At 42.4% G+C, this 27,037-nt stretch overlaps 1 protein-coding gene across 2 annotated transcripts; it reads right to left on the bottom strand.

The window, feature by feature from the left end:
• Window positions 1-26,976, bottom strand: NAB1 (NGFI-A binding protein 1). 2 transcript variants are annotated; one of them, XM_075028008.1, is made up of 8 exons: window positions 26,681-26,976; window positions 20,318-21,151; window positions 14,518-14,651; window positions 13,442-13,493; window positions 7,618-7,728; window positions 5,140-5,281; window positions 3,800-3,925; window positions 1-2,635 (listed from the first exon to the last, which is right to left on the bottom strand). In XM_075028008.1, exons 2-8 carry the CDS (start codon window positions 21,134-21,136, stop codon window positions 2,544-2,546), a joined length of 1,476 nt encoding a protein of 491 aa, XP_074884109.1. In that variant the 5' UTR covers window positions 21,137-21,151; window positions 26,681-26,976; the 3' UTR covers window positions 1-2,543. The 2 variants fall into 2 exon arrangements, with proteins under 2 accessions (XP_074884109.1, XP_074884108.1); XM_075028007.1 differs by having other exon boundaries at window positions 3,776-3,925; window positions 26,681-26,971.
• Between the last annotated feature and the right edge of the window lie 61 nt (window positions 26,977-27,037).

Here is a 27,037-nt window from a genome sequence, read left to right as displayed (position 1 = left end):
GAGTTCTCACGGTGAATTTTATTTCGTAAGCAACAATATAAACATGTGGATAAGAACAGGCAACATTTGCAGGGCTGGCCTTTGATCCAGAGTACCCTGAATCTAGCAACCCTTCAAGAGCAGATGAGGGCAAGACTTCACCTGCGACTCCAGAGGCTAGCCAAGTTGCAGTCCACCAAGACCTTTGTCATGGAAAGACCAATGCTTGAATATTTGCTATTACCAAATGTATGTGCAATCTCAGAATGTACCTTCCACCTCCCTCCCCAGGTTAAAAAAAAAAAAAGTCACACAGCTGCAAAACAGTAAAAAAAATTGCTTCCAGCTTATTGAGACTGAAATGGCCTGTTGGACTATAAACTGAAATATCATTCTAGAGATAACCAACTGGTCGTGACACAAAGTACTGTATTTACAACTCAAAAATATAACTGTTATATACTTTAATTTATAGCAAATTTAATACATTAGTGTTTACAAAATAAATTCTGGACTCAACTGAAACAGCGTGCTGCTTAGCAAGTTCTTTGTCCTTCCTCTCACTTTAAATTGAAGAGACCAGCAAGCTTAAGAGCTTCTTCTGTGATCCACGCACAACTTTTGATCATGCCAGTACAGTTCAAACCTTAAGCTGTCCTTTAACAAGTTCCATACACATCTCATGAAAGCTACTCGGATACTAACCAGGGCACTGGCTAACGTTACAAACTGAAGAAATATCTTATCCGTATTACTAGCTCACACAACAGGAAAGAGGAAATATAACTACACATTCAATCTCTTATTTCTAACAGCAAAGCTGCAAACTCCGTTGCTTAAAGTAAGATACTTCAGTAAGTGAAACAGTACCATACAGTTCAAGAAACATTTTTTTAAAAAAACAAACATTTTAATAGTATAAAAAGTTGTTTACTGGTGTTTCTACTATAAAGCTTTGTTCCACAAATCAAAAGTGATAAAATAATTAGATACGTTTACAGTGATAAGAGACTGCAGTGTAGACATTTCAGCTCACATTTCGCTGACCCTTTCAGTACAACATAGACTGTGACTGAATCGTTAACACACATCTATGACACAGAGCAAACTGCAGACACGAAGTGCACACCTGAATATGGAAGTTTACCCACTGGCATGGTAACTTACTTTCTTCAGCCCTCCACCTTTCCCCTCCAGAACACATTGTAGGCAAAAACTGTATTCAGAAACTGAGGCATGTAACTATTTTGGCTGCAGGAAAGCAACTCTTATTGAGGGAGTTGCGCAGAGGAAAAATGGATGCACACAAACACACCATGGTAAATTCCAAAGTTATATGCCGACTATTTCTCCTTAGATAAAATGACATCTGCAAAAGTGAAAATGTACAAAAAATAAAAACTGTCAAATAAATAAAGAATACAGATGTTAATTAATCACATATATAAAGAAACGTATTGGCATACTGTATGCAGTATACGGTATATTCATAGAATCATGTGGGCTGGACAGCACTTAATAAGGAATCACATGCTAAAGACGTAACTCCTTGTCTCTCTCCTCCAAAAGATCTTATGGTTTCTGGATATCAGGTGCAACCTTTTACACCGATGCACAAATCCTGCATCATATTTCATCTTTGCCACACCTAGGAGGCTTGCTTTCCCCCCCCCCCCCCTTCTCTTTTAAGATCCACAGAGAAGTCCGAAAAGTTATAATGGTCTGAATCACAATTTTTGCAGCCCTGTCCATGCTACTTGGTCTCTTGGGTTTCCTACCAAATGAGATTATAGTAATTATACAGTATATCAAACCATAGTTTTTCCCAGCAAAACAGGAGCCAATCATATGGACTCTTCCATACTCTAACTGGCATTTTCTACACTCCTGAACCGTAGGTAGGTATTATGCTGTAAGTGTGTTACACAAAGGCTGCTGAAACCATTGAAAGTGATGTAACAATAGTTAAGTGTCAAGTACGTCCGCTATAATACAGAATCAGGGTCTAGGTCTATGCTATATCCACATAACATTTTAAACCATGAAATATTTTATGCATTTTCCTTTTTTCTACAAATATTGTTGCAAACTTGCTGTTAATTGTGTCACAAGGTTCGCATTCCTAATTCTCCAAGGATTTTTAATTCAAATGTTTAACAACCATATCTACGCTAGGTACACTTAAAAGTAGACATTGAAATTTCAAGTAAAATGAACTGTAGCCACATCTACTGGACTCAATACACGTCCCGACATCTAGATTTACTTTGATAAGTTATACAAATACATAATACATTCTTAAATAATGAAGACCCACAATATTAATTTGTGAATCTTCCCACGTTATAAAACCACTTTTACAGGAATGTTTATCCACCTGTATTACTGTTTTAGTTTGCAGTGTCTCTTGCTTTCCTGTTTCCACAGATTACTGTACCAGTTCTTAGGCTTTGGCTATTGAAATCTCTTATTTGAATGAGGCAACACTGGTTATTAAGGCTGGTTTTTTTTTCTCTTGTGAAGTTTCATTCTTTATTATGACACCATTTTCCAGAGCAGAATGACTATCTTGTGTCTTCAGGTTCTGTTTTTATGACCTTCCTTTCTATGTTGTTAAAAGCCGAATGAGGAAAATCCTTTAAAATACCAAGGCCTTCTGCATTAAGAAAAAAAAGAAAGAAAGAAAAAAAAAAGATGTTAAAAATGCTGCTTGGAAACAAATATATTCTGTTCTTAATTCAAGAAAAAGGACCATGAACCATATGGATACTAAGAGTTGAAGCAGTAAATTCTGCCTCCTCCTACTGGGCTTTAACCCAGCTGGGTTAGAACCACCTCAGTTACATTGCAGTGACAATGACAGAGTAATCACCACAGATTTACTTCATTCTCTCTGGCATCAGGGCTTAGTGGAGATGCACTCTTCACCTGCATTTTGAAAGGGAACTGGTAAAATCCCCAACTAGAAATTCCACTAAGTGAATTATCACTGGGATTGGGATAAACTGCAAAAAAGGTGAGCTAAGATTGCAATATACCAAAGTGGAAGATGTAAGATTTGGCCAGTCTTGAAAACAACTACTTTTGCATCTTGTCTGTCAAATAACCTCTTTCCCATTGCATCTTCCAAACTCAGGTGGGATTTTATTATTATTCCTGAAGTTGTGAAAGTGTCAAGAATTCCTGGCTTTATCTCAGTGTGCCGAGTATTAAACTGAAACCACCCATATAGATTTCACAAAGGATTCTTGCTGTCTTCTATCAACCTTATAATGAGTTTCCTCCCATGCCAGAGGTAAATGACAGGATTGCCAGTGAGCAGAAGTCAGTGAATGGGAAAGCCAGTTCAAAAGACTTAATGCATGATTTGGTTGACAGAACAGCAACGGTGCTAGGTCCTTACAAACCAGAATAAAAAGTCTTTTTAAGAAGTCTGATTCCTTTACACAGAGTGAAGCCATGTTATAATCAAACTGCATTACAATGACAGCAACAGAAGTATTTAACAGCAGTAGTTTGGGTCAATACCACTATCTGAGGACAGACACATGCCAGAACTTGCTTATCTGAACCTAGTTACAAATCCTTTAAGCTTTTCCCAAATAATATTCAATCTGATTCTAGATTAGCAAGTAACACTCCTCTTGAAGTTCTGTCCAAAGCCTTGATTAAATGGTTACACACAAAGCATGCCAGGCTGAGCTACTGGCTTCTTCACTCAGAGAGATCATGTATTAGTAAGTTCATCACAGGCTTTGTAAGAAATGGTGGGTAATTTCCAAGGGACAGCACTAACCCGAGGACTGGGACTTTGCCTCACCACTGGGGTAAAGCCGGATCAAATCACTGCACAGAGGTTTTCCAACATGCTGCTCTCCATCAAGCGAAACGTGCTGCAGCTGTCTACTTGGCAGATTTGACATTCGGAGATTCAGCGGTCTTTCACCTGGAAGTTGTTCACAGTGAAACATTGATGCATTAAAAGCAAAGCAATATTAAAAACAGGTAGAGACTTAAAGACATACAAATTCTATCAGCAAAAGTGCATCCTAAATTCCAGCTGCTCAGGGAAGTTTTCTAGCAAAAACAAGGCTTATGGCAATATGCTGCTTTGCAGACTATTCCACAGGCACTGCTAGAAAGGGACACTCAGCCATACCAAAAAAACCCAACCAACCAAAACCACCAAACCAAGGAACCAAAAAAACCAACTCTCTTATTCTGCTCAAAACCCCTTTGAAAACCTAAAAATTCCCACTCCCACTGCACAATGGATAAATGTATAAAGAAGCTTGTACCATCAAGAAGAGCTGGATCCACACACCTAATTCTTCCTGTATACTTGTGTACTGCATTGCTTGACCAATACGCACCAATGAAAACCTATGTTTTAACATTCACTTATATGGATTCCCTTAGTTTTTCTTTCTCCCTCCACTGCTTCTCCCCCCCACCCCCCTTAAACAAACTAGCTCTTAAAAAACAGATACAAGAACTTCTGGTTGTATTTCTTGTGTTTATAACATTTTGTCTCATTTCACAACAGTAAAAAAAGAAATCCAAACAGAAAGTGCTCAAACAAAACAAACACTCCTAAAATTAATTCAAGCTAAGGAATAGCCAGTTGGTAAATCAAAGAGATAACCACAAAACCATAAGCTTTTTTGAAGAATAACAAGCTACTAAGAACATCGTTAGAATCTGCTTAGTTCTAAGTCATTTACATAGCCAGGTTCTCAGGTTTTGTTCCTAGACTGCACAAACAGGTAAACAAAAAGGGGTACCAACTACATTATCTGCTTCACTTTCAATTTCCACAAAGCAAGAACAGAAAGACATGCAACATTCCGCTCTGTTTTCAAAACCTAGGATAAAGCTAGTGCCAAGTTCTGCCCTCAAGAATAGTAGTGCACCCTGCCTTCTTCCCTCCCCACGCTATCCATAGGGAAAGCACTTTGCCCAGACACATTAGAGTAACAGAGCAGAATCTGACTGTACATCTGATTGCATTATTTAGACTGTAAGCACTTCAGGGCAGAGATCTTGTCTTGTCCATTCAGTGCTCAGTGTTCTATACTAGATAAATAACACCACTGACAAAGGTTGCGCAATATCAAATGTATTTGCTGGCAGGAACGCCATGCCTGGAAGCTACCATACCTTGTCCATCAGCATTATCTAATGACATGCCATTGGGGCTGTGCTCTTCTGAGTTTTGTCTGTAACACCCTGTGGAAAGACGTCTTTCTAATGCAGCCTGGTTGCAAAGAAACTCCATCTGTTTTGCCATCACCTTTTCTGACTGCAAATAAAGCAAAAAAGAATTCTCTTTATATACATACATACAGCGAGTCACAACAGGGAAAGAAAACAATATCAGATGATAACACTAACAGCCTAGATATAGGTTTTTGTTGACTCAGATGTACAGATGTGTGCTTTACAGTTTCTTCAAAACTATCAAGCAAACAAAATATTTTTGCACCCATAAAGATTTTCATACTGTACATCTGAGTCACTCAAGAATACTTAAAATGCAAGCTGCTGTAGTTCATCCATGCAGAAATGCAACATTAAATTCTGTTCTTCGAAAACACACAAAAAATCACTTTCTGCACTTTAGGACTGCAGGTTACGTGAAGAGAATCTCAAGAAAAGCAAGAAATAATGTCTTAATTATCCAGTTAGCTCTGTTCAAATATATGTCTTCACAAAGTATTCCAAAAAGTATTCCAAGAGCAATGGCAACATCTGCTAAAAACTTATGCCAAGATTTCACCAGACATCTTGGAATCTTTATTTTAGGAAACAGCACTACACAAGCTTAAAAATCTGCCATTCTGAAAGTGTAGGATGACAGTATGTTTGTGGGGGATAAAGGTGTGAAATGTCTGTCTAGAAGAAGAACAAGACCTATACACCTCTAGAGAGTGAAACTAAACAATGCAGTGCAACGTGGGAGGAAATGGTGTCTGAATGTTTGTCATTGACTTTAATGCCAAGAGAATTCAAACTTTCAATATAATCTTGTTCTTGAGAATGTAAATAAGCATCTTGCAAAAATAAAAAGAAAATCACAAGTCAAGAAAGTTGATTTAGAAGAGCCACAATGAACATAAGAACAGAAAGTGTACAAACTTAACATCTACGATGGATAGGGAAAAAAAATAATTTCTCTTTCAGGTAATGCCATAATTGTTTCAGCTAGTACAGAGGCCTGTTAATTGCAGAGCACTTAACTTTTCTTGGGAGATGATGAAAGCCCTGACTTCCCATGAAAGTCTGCTTACTCAGCATAGTTCAACAATTTACAAATAAAATGACAGCATAACAGACCAGTAAAATCTGAGCTTCTCCAGCACAGTGATGACCCTGACAGCAGGGTAGTGACATGACCGATATTTACTTACTCTGGCTTAGAGCTCATCAGGTTCTGCAGAAGAGCACTGATAGCTCAAGCTTGGTCTTGGGAGGTACATAAAGAAACTATTTTCAAACAGTTTACTTTCAAGTGTGCTTTAATTTTGCTATTCTGTCACTCCTGTTACAACTTTTGAACTATAAAATAATTTTTAAAAAGAATAAAATCATGCCATCTTTGTTGTTTAACTGGGATAAAACCAGAATTTTAAACAGTAATAATGCTTCTGATCACTGTAGAAAAACGTGTAGAGTTGTAGATACGTTTAAGCTTAAAATAAATCTCTAGTCCATTGTTATGTAGCAGTGACCTATGAAAACTTTAAAGCATACACCAGATGAAAATAAGCTTGCAAAAATGAAGTTCATTTAATCATGTGACATCAGAACATGTAGCATAATTGCTTTTTGATGCATTGCAATGAACAGATTTCTATGACTGTACACGACTTTGCAATAGAAGAAGGTAAAAGACAGGGTAACACATCTAGTCTCAGGAAACAGGAGTGTAACTCTTAAATGTAATCTTACATGAAAATTTGGTGATTACATTTGCGCAAATCAGCTATACAAAATAAATTTGTAGCAACTTAGCATGAAATCCCTCCTTGGCAACAACTGGCAGTAGGAGATGTGTATTTTGCCTCAAGGCTGGGATACACTACAGAAAAGACAAAGAAAGAATCGGAAGCCTGTCTTCATTTATAAAAAGCCTTCTGGATACTCAAAAACACTGCACTTCCACCCGGCTAGATGTTACTTCGAAAGCAAATTATCCTCTCGGATCCAGAGGTTCACTATTTCCTAAATATATTGGCCTTCCTTCTTACAAGAAACGTCAGAACTGAGGACTCCAAGATCGCCTACTCTGTTCCTCTAGACTCAGTAACTTGAACTTTCCATTTATATCTAATAAAGCAAGTAACACAGCACATACTGTACCAATACTACCCTACTTGCTCCCAACAAGCAATCGCATATTTTCAAGCCTACTACACTAGATCTTACCTTCTTGGAACTAACAAGGGTAAAGGTGTAGCACTGTGTCAGAACAGTTTCAGAAGGTAAACCCAAATTAAGAGTGATGCAATCACAGCAAAGCTAGGTAGCCTTTGAAAATTGTCAATAATTACTTGAGTCATCAAAACAATACATCAAAATCGATGTACAAAGAAAGACATGATCTATATTATTCACAGTGTAGTGCAGTTGGTTTACCTGGGAATTAAGAGCTGTTGAGTCTTCACTCTTTCCTTTAGCCAAAGCGAGTGGCATTTTGTCTTGCTGATAGAGCGACTGGACTGTGTCCTGGAAATCAGGATAGCCATCCTATTGAGCATAAGAAGAAACCAAACACCAAGAGGGACATATTACTAATTTTTCTTCACCCTCTCTGTATACTCAAAAGAAATAAAAAAACAACTAAAACCATTCCTGTACTTTTGTAAAAATTCTGGACTGCAATTTACATATTCGTGCTATCCATTTCATTTAAGTTTGGGCATAAAATACACATAGCCTTTCAACAACAACTGCTATATATCTAAAATGGCATACACAGGCAATCATGTCTCATCTCTTAAAGTTTCAGGTGAACCCAGACTACTGTTGTCACTGACGTTAAACTAGTTCACATTCACTCTTGCCAGCCAGATTCAGGCCCGTGGCTTCTGTCACTCGCTACATACAGCGGCTTTAGAGATTCTTAAGAAATCAAGTTTATATGAAGTTGAGAATAAGGCACAGCAGCTGGATATACTAACCTTGAGAAACTGAGCAAAGCCTCCTGAAATTCAACATATTTCACACAGAACCTATACTAGTATCACAAAATGAAATATCACCATTTTAAAAGTAGGGTAGCAAAGAGTTTATATACTATGGGAAATCATGATTCAATAATTCTTTCAGTCTCAAATGCTTATGACATGCAAATCTCTTTTGCAGCTTGCATATGTACCAATAAAGCAAATAAAGTTCCTGTGAAAGCCTGTCAGACTCCATTAAAATAAATTAATCATCGAAGCAAAGGTTCAAGATGAGAAATTTATCCTACTTGGCATTACGAAAGTAAAGCTCATGTAAAATAGAGGAACATTCAGAAACGTTTACAAAAGCACAGTATAGGTGATTGTCACAATGTGAGAGGAAGCTAGAGATCTTAAGACAGACCCAAACCTGGAAACAGTGACACCTGTCACTGAGGATCCGTAGACCCAGGTATCAAAAGTATGCCAAATTAGGTATATTTTCCTTGTGGATTCTAGAGGTCACACGCATTGAAATAATAACATTTTTTACAATAGCTGGACAAATGGGTTACAGCCCAAGAACAAGAAAAGCCATCTTTCAGAAAAAAAACACAGAGGAAGGACTACAAGGTCCATGCCGTTGGCAGACTGCCTACTGACCTGCAGAGTGGTGGTCAGACCCATGTCAGGTGGTCAGACCCTCAGTGCAACATAATGCCGATAAAGCTATTCTTTATGCTCAGGGGAGGGGGGGAAATAATCTGTCTGAACACTGTGTATTGCTTTTATCCACCCAACATACTCCCTCAGGGAAAAAATAAACATGACAGGTATGCAAAATTTCATAACCAGGTAAATTGCCACAAAACCTCATCCTCTAGAAACAAAGGCTTTGCAGCACATTTCCATTAGCACTGACCATTTTCACAGTTAGACCTGAACTTGTTTGGGAGAGGAGAACGATTATGTGTAGGAAGATGAGAAACTGCATACACAAAAACCTATCACTCAGGGTCGTATTTTTGCAACAAAACAGGTAACACGGCTCTTTATAACGCATCTGTGATCACTTGCCAATACAAAACCCACGGCTGTTTCCTAAAAGCAGGCCCAGCCACCCGTTGCTGTTTGTTGCCGTGACTGTCACCCGTCAGTCACGCAGGTAACTCTGGTGACGATGCAGTTCTGATCACCTTCCCGGAGCCTTTCCCCACCGCTGGCTGTTCTCCTCCCCACTGCTCCGTCGGTAAGGGCTGATGAGGAGCAGGCTGGGCCAGGCGATGACCTGCTCTGCACCATGTTTGCCTGGAGGTTCCTTTTCCCTCTGCGGTCAGGAGGGCCTGCTGCATGCAGTACAGCATTTTTGTTTTGCCATGCTGCTGCTCAGTTGTTTTTCAAGCGGCTTCGTGCAGCAGATGTTCTCAGTCCCACATGTGCTTTTTCGCTCCCCCTAATGACATTTTTCCTATGCAAACAGTAGCTTCTACTGCTTTTGCTGTTTTTGTGAAAAACACATATCCCACACTTCGACTGGTTTTCTTTTCAACCTTCTCGGCAACGGTGGAGGTGGGCCTTTTCTCTCCTCTCCTCTCCCTCCACCCATACCGGCACCAAGGGAAGACGCTTCCTCGCAGCCTCCACTCAGGTCTCCCTGCCTGCGCCCCCTGACTCCCACTGAGCTTTGTGAAATTAGCTTTTGCAAGCTCTCCCCACCCCTCTCGTTCAGCTGAACGGAGACACTGACACACAGAACAATTCCTTTATACCGCAGACCGCAAGAATATTTTTAAAACTCTCTTTCTTTGCTCTCTTGGCTGTTCGCACTGACTCTGAAGGGGAACCTCGTCAACCCCAATGCAAAGCAGCAGCAGCAGCAGTGATGAGTAGCTTCTCCCTCCATGACTTCTGCGTGATATACCTGTGACTTGTTTTGCTTTCTAAGCTGGTGCCACAACAGCTCATCGCTTTGAGCAGTGCCGGTACTGAGTCACGGAAGATGACAAAATAAGGGGTGCCCCCACCCCGCAACACCTATGCAGGAGAGATCCTTGCTCTGCAGGAGGGTGCGATGTTTCCATCCCTATTCGCCTGTCCTGCTCTTTGTCCAGAGCAGGTTTAGGAACAACAACCCTTTTTTATCATCTGCTTCCAAAACCCAATTCACTCCATTCCCTTTTTCACTCCCTTCACACCTTTAGTCTGTCATTTGCCTGGAATTTTTTCCCTTCTCCTCTCTACACTTCACTCCCACAGCTCGCCCACCCACTCTACGAATAAGAGGGGGAGAGCTCGCAGGGGAAGAGAAAGGCTTTTACAGGTAATTTGATGTAATTCATGGCATATTGTTTCTTTGTAATGCTTGTGTGAGTTTCATATTCATGAAGAGGATAAATTTACAATGACGGCTGTAACCTGGCAGTGTTGCAGCTTGCACACACAGCTCTGCTAGCTCTGCTCAACGATGACCTTCAAAGTCTCTCTGGAGGTTTTTTTAAGTGTTATTATATTTCAGGAAATTAAGTCATCTTTTTTTTTTTTAAGTAATCTTTTACCCTATGCAAACAGGGTGCAAAGTCTTTCCAAAAGCAAGCACTAGTATTTTAGACCACGCTTTGCAGAGAGATTAATGACTAATGGTTAAAGGAATGGTGAATCAAAATACAGAGTTCAGCCTTAAAACAGAAAAGCAAAATGACCTTTACCAAAAAAAAAAAAAAAAAAAAACAACCCAAAGGAAAGGAAAAAAGAAAAAAGACAGACCTAGTTACAACAACAGCAAAAAAAACCCAACAACCCACCCATGTTCAGATCCTCTGCATGATATTAGCATGATAGTGAGCTAATAGAGCCACATTGAAGCATTACAACTTTAAAAACAGGATGAGGAATTCTTATCTAGAAAGAAGGAAAAATCTGCAGCATTTGCTACCATTTTCATTTTTATCTCCACTTTTCTAAAAACAAACAAAACACAACACACAAAAAAATCCCCAAACATACTACTAAAAAAAGGACCTTTTTTTTTTTTGCAAAATGCAAGCCCCAAGAACTCAAAATACCACATGTAAAAGTGACCTACTTAGTAATACTGCATCTTTTTTTTAATTTCTTTGAAGAAAAGTCCATGATTTACAGTGTACCTCAGAATTATAATGCACTGAAGTCATGGTTTACTCCTTAGAATACTCCCAGACTTGTAAGGAAAAAGACATTTATGCTGGTAACAACACTGGTAATTTCATAATTAATAATGCTATGCTATCAAATGAAAGATTATTTCATTTAGTTTAGTTTTCAATTTCTTATTTTGGAAAAAAGTCCTATTTCTGAAATAGTCATTTGTACAGTTAGGACATGGAATTTTCACAAGCATTTTAAAATATGACTGTAATTTTAGATAAAAAGAAAATCAAGTAAACATCCTTTCTCAGAATTACTGAATGAAAAAGTGTCTAGAGAAAGCAGGCCTTTCAGACTCTTAAGATTTCACCATGCAGAAAATAAGAGAATGCACATCCCCTAAAGGCTGTCCAAATTTCCTGCTCTCCAAAGAACCTAATGTTTCATCCTGTATTTTTCAGGATTTTAATTTTACTTTTTCTGTCAATTAAGATCCTGTGGAATAAAGCACCTCCCTTGCAGTGTGTCATTTTAGATAGTTGCTCATCATCAATTATTACTGAATGAAGGAAAAACTTCCTAATGCTGAAATCCAATAGTCAGTGAAATACTATTTCAAGCAGAGGAGCAGCAGCTCCCCACTAGCTCTTATAAAGTAGGACTAGACTGGACAAAAGAGGGGAGACTCAAGCAACCATCCTGCAACGTGTTGGTCAAGGCAGATAATGGTGAAGGTGGATAAAAGCATTTAATGCAGCATTTCCCTGCTCTTTTTTGTGGATCAAAGAACAAGCATAGGTCAAAGCAATTCCTAACACATCTAAATGACAATACTGACTTATCATCAAAGGTACCAGTAAATCCTCGATGCATGTGTATATTTTGTATAATATAAACTCAAACTACAGCTGTACACAGACCAACAGAACTCAATAAATAAATAAATAAGGTTCACTCCTCCATACCTATTCATAATTGCCTTTTCAAAACTAACTGCTCTCACCAGGGTTTGCCTCACAGGAAAAGTCTTTGTACAGGTAACAAAAGATCGCACTACTGAAAAAAATGAAAGCCTTACATTCAGTGCATCATTTTTCATAGAATGAGTTACACATGAAAAATGCATTCCAGAAGATGCTGCAACTGTTCTCTAGAGTTAAAGAATATATCACCTATCTGTGTCACATACAAATCTAGCTCAGGCCTAGCTTACATTCTAATGCACGTTTAAGTTACACCTTTCGGAGCAGAAGTACAATAAAAAAAACCCACAGCACTAAGGATGAATTAGATACCCATGTAACAGTGAAACAGTAATTTGTTTAAAAAATAAATTATAAGGAAGATCTGCTATTCTTATGAGGTACATAGGTACACATACTTCCAAGGTTTTTTTGGTTTTGTTTTTGTTTTTTAAATTAAAAGTGACTTTTTCAAAGGCCTCACATTAACTTCCCAGCAGTGGTAACCAAAGAAGAAGATAAACTATATATATGTTGCTCCTGCAGTCCTAACAAGAAACTCCCAGCATCTCCCTAAGCAACATCTTGTGCAGGTGTATACATTAGCCCTGTGTACATGTGGTTTTTACACAAAACCAATTACAAAAAAATGTAAATTAATATCTACAGGCACAAACATTTCTGTTGACTTATATAGCTTTTAGTTAGCTTTTGACTTTTCAATATGATCAGGTTCACAATTTATAGCATGGTCAGAGATGGTTAGTATTCCGCCATCAATCCTTACCCAGAACTCTGGATTTTGGACAGGATCACAAGCTGACTCAAGCGAATTAAGCAAACCCCACCTCACACTGACTTAAAAGCAGAAGGCCTTTTGGGAAGACACTTCCTATAGTGCTCAAGCTTATTCCACCACAGGAAGTCAGTCAGTCTCATTCCTCCCCCTCCTACTCACTCAGAGCGCAAAACACTGAGAGTAACTTTACAATTAAGCAAATCCTACTCTTTACCCCTGCTCCTACAGGTTTCTCCATCAACCATTTACATTTGCAGAGACAGTGGTGATGTTCCCCACCTCTCTCTCTCACACCCATCAACTCTCTGTCAAATGTTTTTCTGACAAATTTCCTTAAGACAGATCCCTTCAAAACAAGTGAATTTTATTTAGCATGCATAGGTCAAAATACAGGAGTCACAATACTGTACCTCTATCTTGATTCTCTTTGGTGACAGCTCATCCCTTTCTCCACATTTAGATCTAGAAGAGAAGACACATACACTATCAGTAAACAGCACATTAATCCTGACCATCAGAAATAATAATGAAAAACAGAGTCAAGGAAAAAAAAAATAAATCAGGCAAGAACAAGTGAGATGCACAGAAAAAACCTCCAATTCACTTGGAGACAATAATAAACGTCACTCAAGTATAGAGGAATATAAGCGCCTTGTGTTGTTTTCAAAAATGTCAAGAGACTCATGCACTCTTCTTCCGAACAGAAAGGAAAGCTACCTGAGCACAGAGAATTACAGAAATGCCTTTGGCGTTGCTTACCCAGAATGGATGTATATTTACAGTAATCACTGTGGAAGAAAGGGGAGCAAAGGAAAACCATAAAAAGCTCCTAGAAGTGTAGGAAAATGTATTTTGAAAGGATACTGCATTACTCAAGGGAGTGAACATTTAAAAATATTATATAGAAAGTATCAAGACTTTCAATCATATTTATTAATTCTAAAGTTTTAATTGGATTTAAAAGCTGTTAAGCTGCCTTTGTTACTGTTTCATAACAGTAGCTCATTTAACAGAACAGTAACAACTGAAATTAGGACTCAGCTTCAGTTCCTTTAAAGCAAGTTTGTAAGCCACTCCCTATGACCTTACCTTTTTCACTCCCTGGAAACTAAGAAGGCAAATCTGTATATGGAAAAAAGAATAACTGATACATTAAGCAGGTTTGGCTACTCTGCCTATTTGCATTAACCTTGAAATACACAAATGCCTCAAATACTTGAAACGCCAGCCTCTCAGATGCCTCTCAACATGCACTATCATCGCAAAATTTGGAAAACTAGAGAGCAAATAAAAAGGTAATTCAAGACAGCGAAATCTTAGCAGTTTGAAAGCTTCACAACTTAAACAGCATTTTCCTACCCTCCTCAGAAGAGCACTTTGCTAGCTAAAGAGCAAGAAGAAAGTGTCTCCAGTTCTTTAGAAGAAATGCTATCAGACTGATTAGCTCCCTGAAAGTAAAGGTCCTTTGAGTTAATTAAAACCTTACTTGGTGGTCCTGTAAGTATACTTGTATGTAACTTCTCGAGAGATTTGCCGAGCTAGTGCGAAGAGTTCATCTCTCCTGGTCAACAACGCGTTATCTTTTACACACAGCTGAGCGGCTGCTTCATTAACTGTTAGCTGGAAATCAAACACAAAAACAGGGATTCATGATTTTGCATAATTTCATCCATTGTGCTTGTAAAAGTACCTGTTTTTCTGAAATAATAAAAAATTTCGATTGCAATTAAAATTACCTATAATTGTATACTAAACCCTGGAGGGTTTCTTCAGTTTATTTATACCCTTACTAAGCCAGGTAAACCTCTGGGAAGAGGAAAGATATAAATGTAGTTGGTGTGTTTAATGTCCTTTAAAGTAAAATGTTATTGTAAGACTCTCTCAATGTGCACTGCTTGTGCCTCATCCCAGCATTAATTAAATCTCAGTATAAAACAGTAGCTCTGAACGTTCACAGTGTTTGGCTCCCAAAGCCTGATTTACAGGGAATACTATTTTTATAAATGCAATATGCCCAGGACTTGGGGAAAAAAAAAAACCAACCACCCTGACAGTGTGGGTACAGATGGCTTTCCCTGGTGAATACAGCATAAATTCTGTAGAAGGTGATGGTTTAAGAAACGATTAAACTTTTTTTAGCTGTGTTTCTCACCCTCGTGTTTGTGAAGACTATCTTCAGACATGAATCAAATGTAACTTGTTTCAAGGATGTTTTCCTGCCGGGACACATTTCTACTGCCTCTGGTGCTGGCAATAGTTTCATAAAGAGCAGAGTGGGGGGAAGCCTTAAGGCTGAAAATGGTTTCGCAATGCTCTTCAGAAGCCTATAGGAAGTGGTGATACTGACATGAATTACACCAGCTTAACAATACTGCTGTCGGAAAAGCCTATGGTCAACAGTATGGACAAACAACAAAATTATTAAGGCAAGAGACACTGCAACTGAGATGCTGGAGAGGAGATTCCCTGCTCCTTCCACAGTGAGCGGGACTGAAGAGACATTTTCACTTCTTCCTCAGCTGAAGAACAGCCAGCACTTGTAATGAAGCATTATCAGCAAGAGGCCAACAGAATACTACAGGTGGTTTTTTCCCCAAAGTGCCCACATCTCTTCTACTCTTTGTTTCTAGAAATTAAGCTGCTTTGAATGGGCTTGGCTTCTCGCAAATGAGCACAGCTGCTTTGCTGCTACTGTCAACAGCATATTCTGTATGTGTCTCAGGCTACTGAATATTACAAAGCAGCTAGGTTTTCCACAGCACAGTCAGCATATTCATGACAGATCGAGATGTGCCATCCCCAACCCTTGATCTGGCAGTGCAAAGAACAGCCGCAGTTCCGCACAGAGTCATGTGGCTGAGGACGGGCAGGACCACACACGTGTGACCTCAGACACCAAAAACACTGCTCATACAAGAAGCGCTTTTCATGGAACTGGACAGAAGGTGAAGCTGAGGACAGGCCAGCAGGTCTGCAGTTAAATGGTGTCTCTTGGGAGAAGGCTCAGAAACGCGCTCCTTTACCCCACCGCCTACCACACCACAGAATGTTACTTGTGAATTAAATCACAGAGGCCAGCGACTCACCCGAAACGCCGCATGCTCCATCCCTGAAGGATGGAAGCTGTCGTAAGACATGAACAACACACAACCATGCTGTCCTTCGCTACAGTGCTTGAGGTCATCCAAATCAGAAAAAATATATTTCGCCTAATGCGACACTTGTTCTCCAGGGAGGTTGAAAAAACAAAAACAAGTATCAGAAGAGCCGAGATTCTCTCAGAGGCCTGTGCCTATGCAGTATTTCCAGTAAAACCTCACACAGAACTGCTATTCCTAATATTTAATAAGCATTTTTTCCTGTGTTTAGCATAAAAGCCTCTGATCCGAGTAGGGCACTTCCCGCAATACCTGAATGCTAATGAGAGGGCAAACATGTCTTTAACAGGCGAACTAGGTATGTTGCCTGATCCTCTAGTCTCTGCACAGGCAAAAAAAAATAAATCTCACAGAGATCAGATGTACAAGGGTGGGAAGTTTAGGTTTAATCTGTGAAACATTTCTAGGTTATTATGTTCCTACAATACAGTGTGCTAAAATAACAAACTATTACCCCTTAGACAGGAACAGTTGTTCTACAATGTCTATCTTCTCAGAAAAAACACAGGGCGGGGGGTGGGGGGAGGGGAGATACAAAAATAAAAGGTTAATACAACACTGATGAAAAGAATTACCATCCAAAGCAGGCATTCATTTCAGTAACAGTGATAGCTATTACTTTGCCGAGGATGAATAATACGGCTAATGCTTACAAAATAATTTGAGATGTTTTTTATCCCTCAATAAAGTGCTGGAAGGTTGCAAAGAGCTGAAATGACTGCAAATGCTTTGGGTAGTTGTAGGCAAATGCTGTTTATCCTAATATATGAGAAAAGCCAAATGTTTGTTTGTTTGTTTGTTTTTCCCGGTTTCTTCTTTCAGGTCACATCCAGACTTACTGAATTGAAGTGCATCATGGCTTCCTGCCTTTTCAGGAGGCATAATACTGCAGCTAGAAAGTGTTGCATGCCTAAAAATAAAGATTCTGTTTGCTGGAAGCCTTAATGATATGGAGCAGCACATAACCATACAGGCTCTACGGAAAGAGATGGGTGTATTCCCATCTGATGGGGTTCATAGATTCCCCCACTAAAATACACATAATTAAATACTGAGCCCTACTGTTTTGGTGAGTCAGCAAAAGAAAAGGAAGAGACCAAGCTAGACAAAATGTATTACTTGCATTTCTTATTCCTGTTTCTCACACTATTAAACAGCATTTTTTTCAGTTTTATAGGTACCTAGACAAGCACTGAAATATTAACACGCAAATTACAAATCTGACTCAAACATGCAGGGGTCACCAAGTTCAAGGGCATGCCTCATACTCATCCCTCCTCCAGTCCAACTTTAAACATAAAGTGTTCTCCGTGCTTGAAAAGCTGTGCAATACCAAGACAATGGGATGGATTAAGGACAGTATGTTTATTAGTTTTGGAATGTCTTTGAAAGATTCTGCATCAGATTCTATGCTAGATCACTGCCTTACGTAGATAACCCTACCAACAGCACATGTTTCCGAACCAGCTCAGTTTTTACAGCTCTCACTGGCCTCTAATGGCTGCTCAAGCCCTCTGAGACACTCCAGTATTCATACTGAAACAGAGAATATTCTCACTAATTCACAACTAATAATTCCATCAAGTTTGATTTTAATTTGCATGCAACTCCACTCTGCTTGAGAAGCCAGAGATACTCTGATCTTTACATTAAGAAGCTAACCACTACTTAAGCTTTTTAAATTCATAGTGAAGTTTATTCAGCTGTTCATTGCCAGCTGCAAGGAGAAACCTTGAACTGCGAGGCAGAATGACAGCCTTGGAATGTATTAACATGTGCAGAAACACAGTCTCTGAACAAGCAGAAACTTACCTCCCTGGTTGTTTATGGTCCTTCCTTCTAAGCAGCAAGTTGTTTAAGCCATCAAAACCAAAAATCCACTTAAGTTGAGTTTCCAAAAGGCAAACTCTGGTTTAGCAGATTTTAAACAAAAAATGGTCTCATTGCTACTATTTGTGTATTTGCTGCTTTAAAACGGAAATGGAGAGAAAACTGTTCAAGACAAAACTTCACGAAATCTGGCCTCTTTAAGCAAACAGTAAACCAATTATAAGCAAATTCTTCTTGCTTGCATGTGTGCTGTTCCCATCAAGTTCAGCGAGGCCCCACATGCCTAAGTGAGGCATAAGTCAACCACATACTCCTTTGATCTCGTGCCCTTCATCATAATAGCGATAGAAATATTTCCTAAAGCCAAACCATGCTCTCATTCCATTTTTAAATATGGTTTTACAATGATGTAGTAAGATCTGTACTGCAGTACTAAAAAAAAATTAACAAGGCAGAGCAGTCGTCCTTTCTTCCATTTCTTTGCTACCCTGCTCCTTCAAACTGCCACGCCACTATTCACTCCTCCAGCTTCATAGAGCCACTCCTGAGCCTACCACACACCTGACACAAAAGCTGCCCCTGGCACCCACCTCCCATTACGCTGCTGGATGCTTGGAAATTATCCTGCAAGATGTCTGCCCACATTTCAGAGCATCTTCTGCAGCTGCTATCCCAGAGAGAAACTGCAAAAGCGCACAGCCATACACGTTGTACACCTTGATTGCCTCCATCCTCAGCTGGGGAGGACCCCCATTCTCCAAATTCTGATTCTGCAGCAACGTACACAGGGCATCTACACAATTAATCCTTTCAAATCATGCCTCCATCTCATACGCAACTTGTTCTGTTACGGGAGAGAGCCCCACAAGGTCAGGGGAGTAGGACGAGATCTGTTCTTGCACACTGGATGAATTCATAAATTAAAAGTGTTCAACATAAAGCCACAAAGCACGTAACTGAAAGCTGCACAGCTAAAACTGTGTGGTAGAAATGCGGCTGACTACTGACAAGTTCCCTTGGAAGTGTCTCCCCAGTCTGTAGTAAAAGCCCTTGTGAAGTCACTGCTGGTGATGTGCAGTTGCCTTATAAATGTAAATACATAAACAAAAATGTAAAGAAATATGCCTTGTTTCCTTTTGCCCTTCCACTCAGAAGCATAAAGAGAACCTAGTCTTACGCTATGGATCACACACCTACAAAACTTCTTCTTGAAGCAAAAAAAGGCTAAAGCCAGTACAGTTTTTTTGGCACTCCTGTAACATAAACATTGCCTTTCCCTTTGGGAGCTAAGCCTTACATGCCAAATTTTAAATCCAACTGAAATTTTGCAATCACTGTTAACTGTGAAAATGCTGATGCAGCATTCATATCAACAGCATTTTGGCACTGCTTTGAATTAATGTTTGTTCTCCTCTTCTACTGTACTTTGGCACTAGGGAACTATTCCCCACACAGACACACCTATTGCATTACAATGTATGCAGTGTGAGCCTCAAGAATGCCAGAAGAGAAGCAAAGGAGGCCCGTGTGGACTTTTAAGGACAAGAGGGAACAGATGCTATGCAGGTATTACAGGACAAACGTTCAAATTACAGCCACTGATCAATACCAGAGATGGTCCTTTCCCTTCCTCCTCACACAGTCTGCAATTCACTTGGCTGGCTTAAGACCACTGGGCCCAAAAAACCACACAGGTTGTATAATTAAGCTTCATCCCAATTCAAACACAAAAAAAATCCCACCCCATCAGGCTTAGGGACCTCATCAGCAGAATCCTTTTTACCTCGAGGGCACAAGCTACAGAGCAGGGTCTCAAGGTGAGGGAAGACAGCAGAGGGTAGTAACCAAGCCAGGTGATCCTGTCACCAGACACAAGCGATTTTAGTTACTCATCTCCCAAACAACCAGTCTACTCTCAAAGCTGCAAGGGAATATCAAGACAGGACTGCTTTAAAAATGTGCCAAATGCTTAGAAACCCAAGGGCCACGCTCAGTGCAATGCTGATTTGCTATTCTAGTGCCAAACTGTTTAAAACCTCTGTCTGACAGGCCGCACCAGTAACGGAGCAGTCTGATGACACCAAGGTGAGGTCACCAGTGCACACACACACCCAAGAAAGGGTACTTCTACTGCACCCAAGATTTCTATCCCAGGGCAGGACTACCTACGGGTCCTGTAAAACACACAACTCTCGTCACCCGGCGAGAAGTGCCCTTACAAAGTGTACCCTGTGAACAGCATCTTGTAAAAGGTGTAGGAATAGGGGAGGAAGCCCACTGTCGCTCATGGTATTTTACCTCGTGGAGGGTGAGATGCTTGCCATCCTTTCTTTTCGAGTCAAATCTGCCATATATTGCACTGTACTTCCTGATCTCCTCCTCTTTGTGAGGGTCCTCATCACTCATCTCAAAGATGTGACCAATCATCTTTGCCAGTTTCTTATTTGTTTTCAGTAACTCCTTGACTTCATTGGAGTCACTTTTGGGCAGGGAGGGAACCATACGTTCTACGCATTCAGCAACTGACAGAGCAGCAGCAGCATCCAGGGTCTCACTGTTTTCCTTTGGTGAAGCTGGAGAGCCAAGGTCAGCTGGGGAAAGACTATGTTCGCTCTCTGTGGTGTGGTGTCCTTGCCAGAGTCTCGGTTCACTGCCGCTCTGCAGCGATAAGTTCCCCACCACATCAGATTTGCTTGCGCCCACACTCTGCACGCATGTCGTGGCAGCACATTTGGGAATCTTCAGGTGAGGCTCTCTGGTGCTGCTGTTCCTTTCGTAACTGCTGCAGGATATCCCCAGCCATGCAGGAGACCCTTCCGGCAGCTTATATATTGGAATGCTGCTGACCGGTAAGGAGGTGAGAGGCTGGTTAAAAAGACCAGGGTTTGTGACCCAGTCCCTCAAAGCCTTCTGCAGCCTTCGGACATGAAGCGGCTTGCTAGCCATGCCTACGAGAGCCATTATCTCCAAAAACTCCTCTTCACCTGCTTCACAGAGCTGCTGGACATCATCACCACCCTGCTGAATGAAGGCATCGAAGTAGAATAAGAGATTTGCTTTTTGTAGTATTCGATACAGCTGCAATTCCCCAAGGGTTCTGGGTAGAGCTGACGCCATCACGGATGACAGAACCTGCAAACAGTAAAAACAGAGAGAAGATGAGCACCAGAATGCCAACGTCCAGATGCATCCCGCCCCACCGCCCATCATTCCGTAAGGCTGTCAACTCAGGGGACAGGATTTCTTTCTCTCATTATAAGAACACGTACGAAGTGAGAAAAGGGGTGAAAGCTCTATTTTTTGACTAGTTAACTTAATGGAAACATTTGTGAAAAAACAAATCAGCAGATAGTTGCGATGCACCTACAAAAAAGATGATTCAAACACAAAGCCAGCTTGTTTTCAGCATTGCCACTTCATGTTTGTTCCCAAGAATGTCATTCAATATTGCTCACTGCTTCTACTTGACTCTCTTTTATATCTTCAGATCAAAATGATCACAAAACACTCCAAAGAATTACTGAATACTTGATCCCCTGAAGAAAAAAAGCTCATCAGTTTCAATTCTTCTGAATTCTCAAATCATTTCCCCCCATAGCAGTGGGGAGGACTGTAAAAGGAGAGCAAAGAAGAAAAGTGCTTCACAGAACCCCAGAGGATTAATGAACTGGGTCAGTAAAAGGGTGTTTCAGAACCAAGTATTTCTACAGTTTTCCCCATTTCGCATAAAAAGGACCTAATGCTTCTACTGAGCTTAATTATGGCAGGAACATCCACAGAAAAAGCAAAAATACTGATAGATTCCAACACATACAATTTAAAAACGTTATTTTGAATTCACCTGCCCATTCTAGTTGCTAACAGACCTGCATGGTGTTGATAATTCTGACGTGAAATACCATTCAGCAATGCAGTAATTGCGCTCCAAGGGCTCCCAACAGACAAACTGCAGCAGTGTTCTACACTTACGGCTGCAGAAAAAACATTTGCACAAGTTTCAACTTCATAAAACCCGTTATCCACAGTTATCCCGCAAATAATAAACTCTTCAGAGAATTCTAAGATCTCTCACACACACACCACTTCACTCTACGATGGCTTTCACAACTACAGGCGGGTAATTTCCAGTATTACTGTATTGAGCTAAACCACCAATCAATAAGGTCTAAAGCATGTAATTTATAGTTGGTTGGGAAAGTAACAGAACTAAAACACAGAGCTGGTCTGCTAGCATTACTCTGGCTCTACTATCATGTTGCACTTTAAAAAACACATAGTAGTAACCCCAAAATCAGCAGTTACAGAATGATTTGCACACACTGGGGGGAAACTATTTTAATAAAATGCAAACCCCCTCCCCCCAAAACTCCGATGCAAGAATATATGTATGCTTAGGGACATTGGGAGGCTGGTAATCAAAAGTAAAACTAAGGCAGAACTTATTTTTACAATATGCACTTTTGCATATTTTTTTTTTCCTTTACAATATGCGCTTCTTCTTCAGCAACTCAAACGTACAGATGTAACAAACAGAACTCAACTTCTACTCAGGAGGCATCTGAAATATCAGGCTTTTGCTGCAAAACTTTGATTAAACTCTACTAGAGAGAAATAAAATTAGGAGGCCAACAGAAACTTCACAAAAACGTATGTGGCAGCAATGGGATACCTACAAACAATCTCTTCAAGAAGAGATATGGAGCCCTGGAAAAAAAAAGAAAAAAATACAAAAACCCCAAAACCACCAGCTGCACATATAATTCTTTGTACGCTGGTATTTGTAAAACAGAATGGACAGCAATAGCCATTTAGATCTGAGCAGCCATCGCAAGGAGCTGCTGGTGAGCTCAAGAGCTAATGAACTGCACACACTTTGGAACTCAGGGTGAAAGTAGAAGCATTTAAGAGCTACATAGTTTAGAAATACAGTTTAGCTTTCAAAAATAACAGTTAATTTCAGAAAATTAAGTACTGTCTACACTCAAAGATGTGAGAGGCAACAAGGAAAATGAGGAAAATCACTTAAGGTAATCCTTCAAATGGTACATAATTCAGTATTTTAAAAATTGTCATTACTTCACAGAATTTCTTAGAAAAATCCTCCCATTCCATACAAACTTTGACAAGACAAACAAAACTAAGAGATTACAGTTTAGTGGCATTTCAATAAACTGTTCCTACCCTCCCGTTTCAAATGATGTTGACTTTCTACCATCAATACCACAAATTAACTTATGCAACTGTTAAAAGAATACCCATTTGCTCCGAAAGTCATTCATCTTAGCACAATATCTACATAAATCTACATAAATGGACTTTGTGCAGAGAGCTAAATTGAATCCTGGGAGGACAGTGGCAGTGAAATTACACACAGCCCAAGAGCTCCAGGCAAGGCATGAAGCTCATTTTTCCAGCCCACAGGCTGGAACAGCAGCAACAGTCCACGAGCAGCCTTTACCTAGAGGCTTCTAATCAACAAATCTCCTCATGAGAGATAAAACTGGATTAATATGTACTATGGAGGCGTCAGTAGCGAGTCCACAGTTCAGACTGCATTGAGATTTGTATTTAAAGCAAAACTGAAATCCCTTTGTTTTGTACTTTAAAGACCAATTCTGTTTTCCAAATTTAGTATAGTAACTCCTGAAAGGGCCACGCAAATTTTCCATTTACGACTGCTACTGATTTCTGCAGAGAAGGCATTTTCAAACACTCCTCCTTTTGACCTCTCTTCTCCTCTCATTAAACAGAGTTCCTTCTGCACTCACCTCAACGACATCCCAGGTATTTCTAAACTTTTAGAAGGGGAAGGCTCCCTCCCCTTTCCGAGACAGCCTCACCATGCCACCAGCTACGCTGCTTTTCCAGACATTACTGGTCCACTCCACTGGTTCGGCTCAGCTCGCAGCCTATAAAGCCAGCAAAGCAGGTAAGCTAGTCGACCTGGAGGAGTAAGATGAGGCTTAGGAAGAGGACAAGCAACAAACAAGGTTTGCTGAAAAAGCAGCGCAGCACTGCCTGAATCGTAACAGACCGTTAACCCAAGGGACACACGGCACTTGCCGTTGCTGCCTGGCTCTGCTTACCTATCCAGCTACGGCAAACCCTTAGCACTCCCACTCAAGTCTCAGCGCCACATGTCTTGCGGGTGACCTTTAAGCTGCATCTAAGACACCTAAAGTACTGCTTTCCACCACCGTTGTTCTCACTTCTTAGCGCAGCAAGGGCCGTGCTTTGGGGGCAAAGGGTGAGCACGAGAAGAGGTTATGCAACGAGAAGACACAGGGCGAGCTCGCAGCCAGGAGACTTGTGTATGCTCCTCACTGGGAAGAGCACCTCGCGTAAGACCCTGGGGCACCGCACGTGTTCCCCCTCTTCCGCAACCTGCCCTCTAAGTCTTAGGCCTTCTAATCTGGGATCCCAGACAAACCTGGTTCAAGAGTAACAGCCTGCTCATGTCCTCTGGCAAACCCTAAGAATCTATCCAGAACGATCTGCTGCCTTAGGAGCGAGCAGGTAGACCTTCTAAGGTATGGCCAACTGCAAACCCTTTTATGGCAAAAGGCGGGAACACGAAGCTGCCACGGGAGGGTCTGCAGGAATAAACGAATGCAGCGATGGCAGCTGAGCTGCTACTTCTCCCCCTTCTTTGCTCGTTGTCCATACCAGTAAGGAGTGTGGGAACATACAGGGAAGAGCAGCTGTCCTTTACATTTTTCACAAACAAAGAAGCTACGAAATTCCCCATAACAGACAAAGCTGTTTAAAATACATGCAAGGCTGCATACTGTTACAGCCACAGAAGAACCAGGAAATCACAAGTTAGATTTTCACTCAGCCTTTGCAACCCACAACCATGCATTCTGATTTTCCACGTTACCTCATTCACATCCACAGCCTATCACCCCACATGCCATGCCCTCCTCTCCAAATGCTGGATGTCACCTTAACTCTGACCACAAAACATAACTCCTAGGAAAAAGGAAAACAAAACCCACAGAGAGACACCACACAGCACTACTAAATATTTGTAAACAACCAGTGTAGGAATCACAACCTATTTCTGCAACCGGCTCCCTCTATCAAGACAACCGGCAGTGGCAGCAGCCCAGCTCAGCATCTTTAACCACGGGAAACCACCCGTTTCTGCCCGTTCTGCCTGGTCCAAGTTCAAAGCTGCACATTTCCCGGAGGTGGCAGGAGGACAGGCGGCTGCAGTAAGCAGGTGGCGGACGTGGGTGAAGTATTGGGAGAAGGAAAACTCGGGAGCTGCAGGACGCAAGCATGGGGCAAGGACTTCACTAGCAGTTTTCCTGCTTTTTAAGGCTGCACTAGGAGTAAAAGCAATTGAGCAACTCTAAGTGATTTTTCAAGATTTTCATTTCAGGTGAATTATATTTGAGCTGTCACCAATTAAATTAGGAACACACACAAGGAGAAAGTGCGAAATACCCCATTCCTGTATTTTAGGGAAAAGTGATTATTTCATAATAAATCTTGATCACTTTGGGCGTTCTGAAAAGTCTCTGAAGACAAACCGGATTTGGATTTGAGAGCTGGCTGCTTTGCATATTCATTACATTTTTGCAGCGTTTCCAAAGGACTTTTAGCAGGAGAAGAAAATTACACGTAGCTGCAGAAGCGAGACTTAGCAAATTAAATAGTCTTGTCTAGCTCTGAGATGTGCCAAAATACAACCTATTAAGCGGGTTTCACATCCAAATACAGATGCGCGTCACGCCACAACTAATAAGAAACTTGAAACGTGCAATGAAAATAAAACCAAAATCGCGTACGGATAAAGAAAGGGCCCCGGCACTCCACGGTTCCCACCCGAGCCCGGCGCGGGGACGGCCACGCCAGGCGGGACGCGGCCGCCGCCGGCCCCGGAAGGGAGCGGACGCGGAGGAAACCGGCGCAGCGGGCACGGGCGGGGGCTCCGCTCCCGGCACCAAGTTCGCAGCGGCCGAGCCCGCTGACAGGAACACCCCCCGGCTGGGGCCCGGCAACGCTCGGGAGGCGGCGACCGCCCGCGGGAAGCCTCCCCGGGGGCCGCTTCTCCGTAAAGGCTACGCCGAGGGGCGCGGGTGGCCGGCGGCGGATAGGCGGGGCGGTCTCCCCCCTCGGCCCGGCCCGGCCCGGCCCGGCCGGCGGCGCCCGGAGCCACCGGGCCCGGACAAGCCCTCACGTCCCGCCAAGGGCCGCGGGGCGGGAGGAGGGGGTGAACCACTGCGCGGGGGAGCGGCCGCGGAGGGACACGGCACCACACTGCCCGGGGGGAAGGGGGGCGGCCGGTACCACAGCGCCGCCACCCCCCGCCCCGTACCCCCGCGCAGTACCGGCAGCCCGCCGCCGGGGCGCCGCCCCCGCCCGTCCCGTCCCGTCCCCTCCCGCCTGGTCCGTCCCGTCCCGTCCCGTCCCGTCCCGCCCCGCCGCCCCCGCCCCGCGCCCCCCCCCGCGGCAGCGGAGACGGCAGGGACGTTTCTGTACTTTCCGCCCACTCCCCCGTCCCCCCCCGCGCCGGATTTCTCCGGGAATCACCCACGCACGGCCCGCCCGCTCCTTCCGGCCGTCCCCCGCGGGGCCGCGACCGGGCTGCGCCGGCTCCCCGGCCCCGCGCACACCCCCCCCTCCCGCCGCCCCCGGCCGGCCCGCACGTACTCTGCAGTAGGCTGCCGCCGCCGCCGGCTGCCCGGGGCTCCCCTCGATGCCGTCCCGGGGCCGCAGACTCAGCCCCGCCGAAGTTCCTGCCAGCGCCCCCCCCGCCTGCGCGCCGCCGGCCCAGGCTCCTCCTTTCCCATCGACGGGGCGGGTGGGCGAGCCGGTCCCCGCCACCGCCTCGCTGCCGCCGGGGGGGCCGCGCGGCCGCCCCGCCGCCCCGCGCAGCTCGCCTCGTCGCGGCCGCGCCTGCCGTGCGCGGAGGCCGAGCGGGCGGGCGGGCGGACGGCGGGAGGGAGCGGCCTGCGGCGCCCCCGCCCTCCCCCCCGCGGGCCCCGGCCCCGCCGCCGGCCCCCGCCC

This window comes from Buteo buteo, chromosome 5, assembly GCF_964188355.1.
Source record: "Buteo buteo chromosome 5, bButBut1.hap1.1, whole genome shotgun sequence".
NCBI lineage: Eukaryota > Metazoa > Chordata > Aves > Accipitriformes > Accipitridae > Buteo > Buteo buteo.
Note: the sequence above shows the minus strand (reverse complement) of the source record. Positions and strands in the feature narration are given on the sequence as shown.

Bases quoted from the DNA above. Each gene is read 5' to 3' on its own strand.
- NAB1 (XM_075028007.1), bottom strand. From the start codon at position 21,136: ATGGCGTCAGCTCTACCCAGAACCCTTGGGGAATTGCAGCTGTATCGA. The intron at 14,652-20,317 runs GTAAAATACCAT...TTTGATTTCCAG, and splicing joins AGCATCTCACCCTCCACGAG to CTAACAGTTAATGAAGCAGC. The intron at 7,729-13,441 runs GTACAGTATTGT...TATGCTCAATAG, and splicing joins CAAAGAGAATCAAGATAGAG to GATGGCTATCCTGATTTCCA.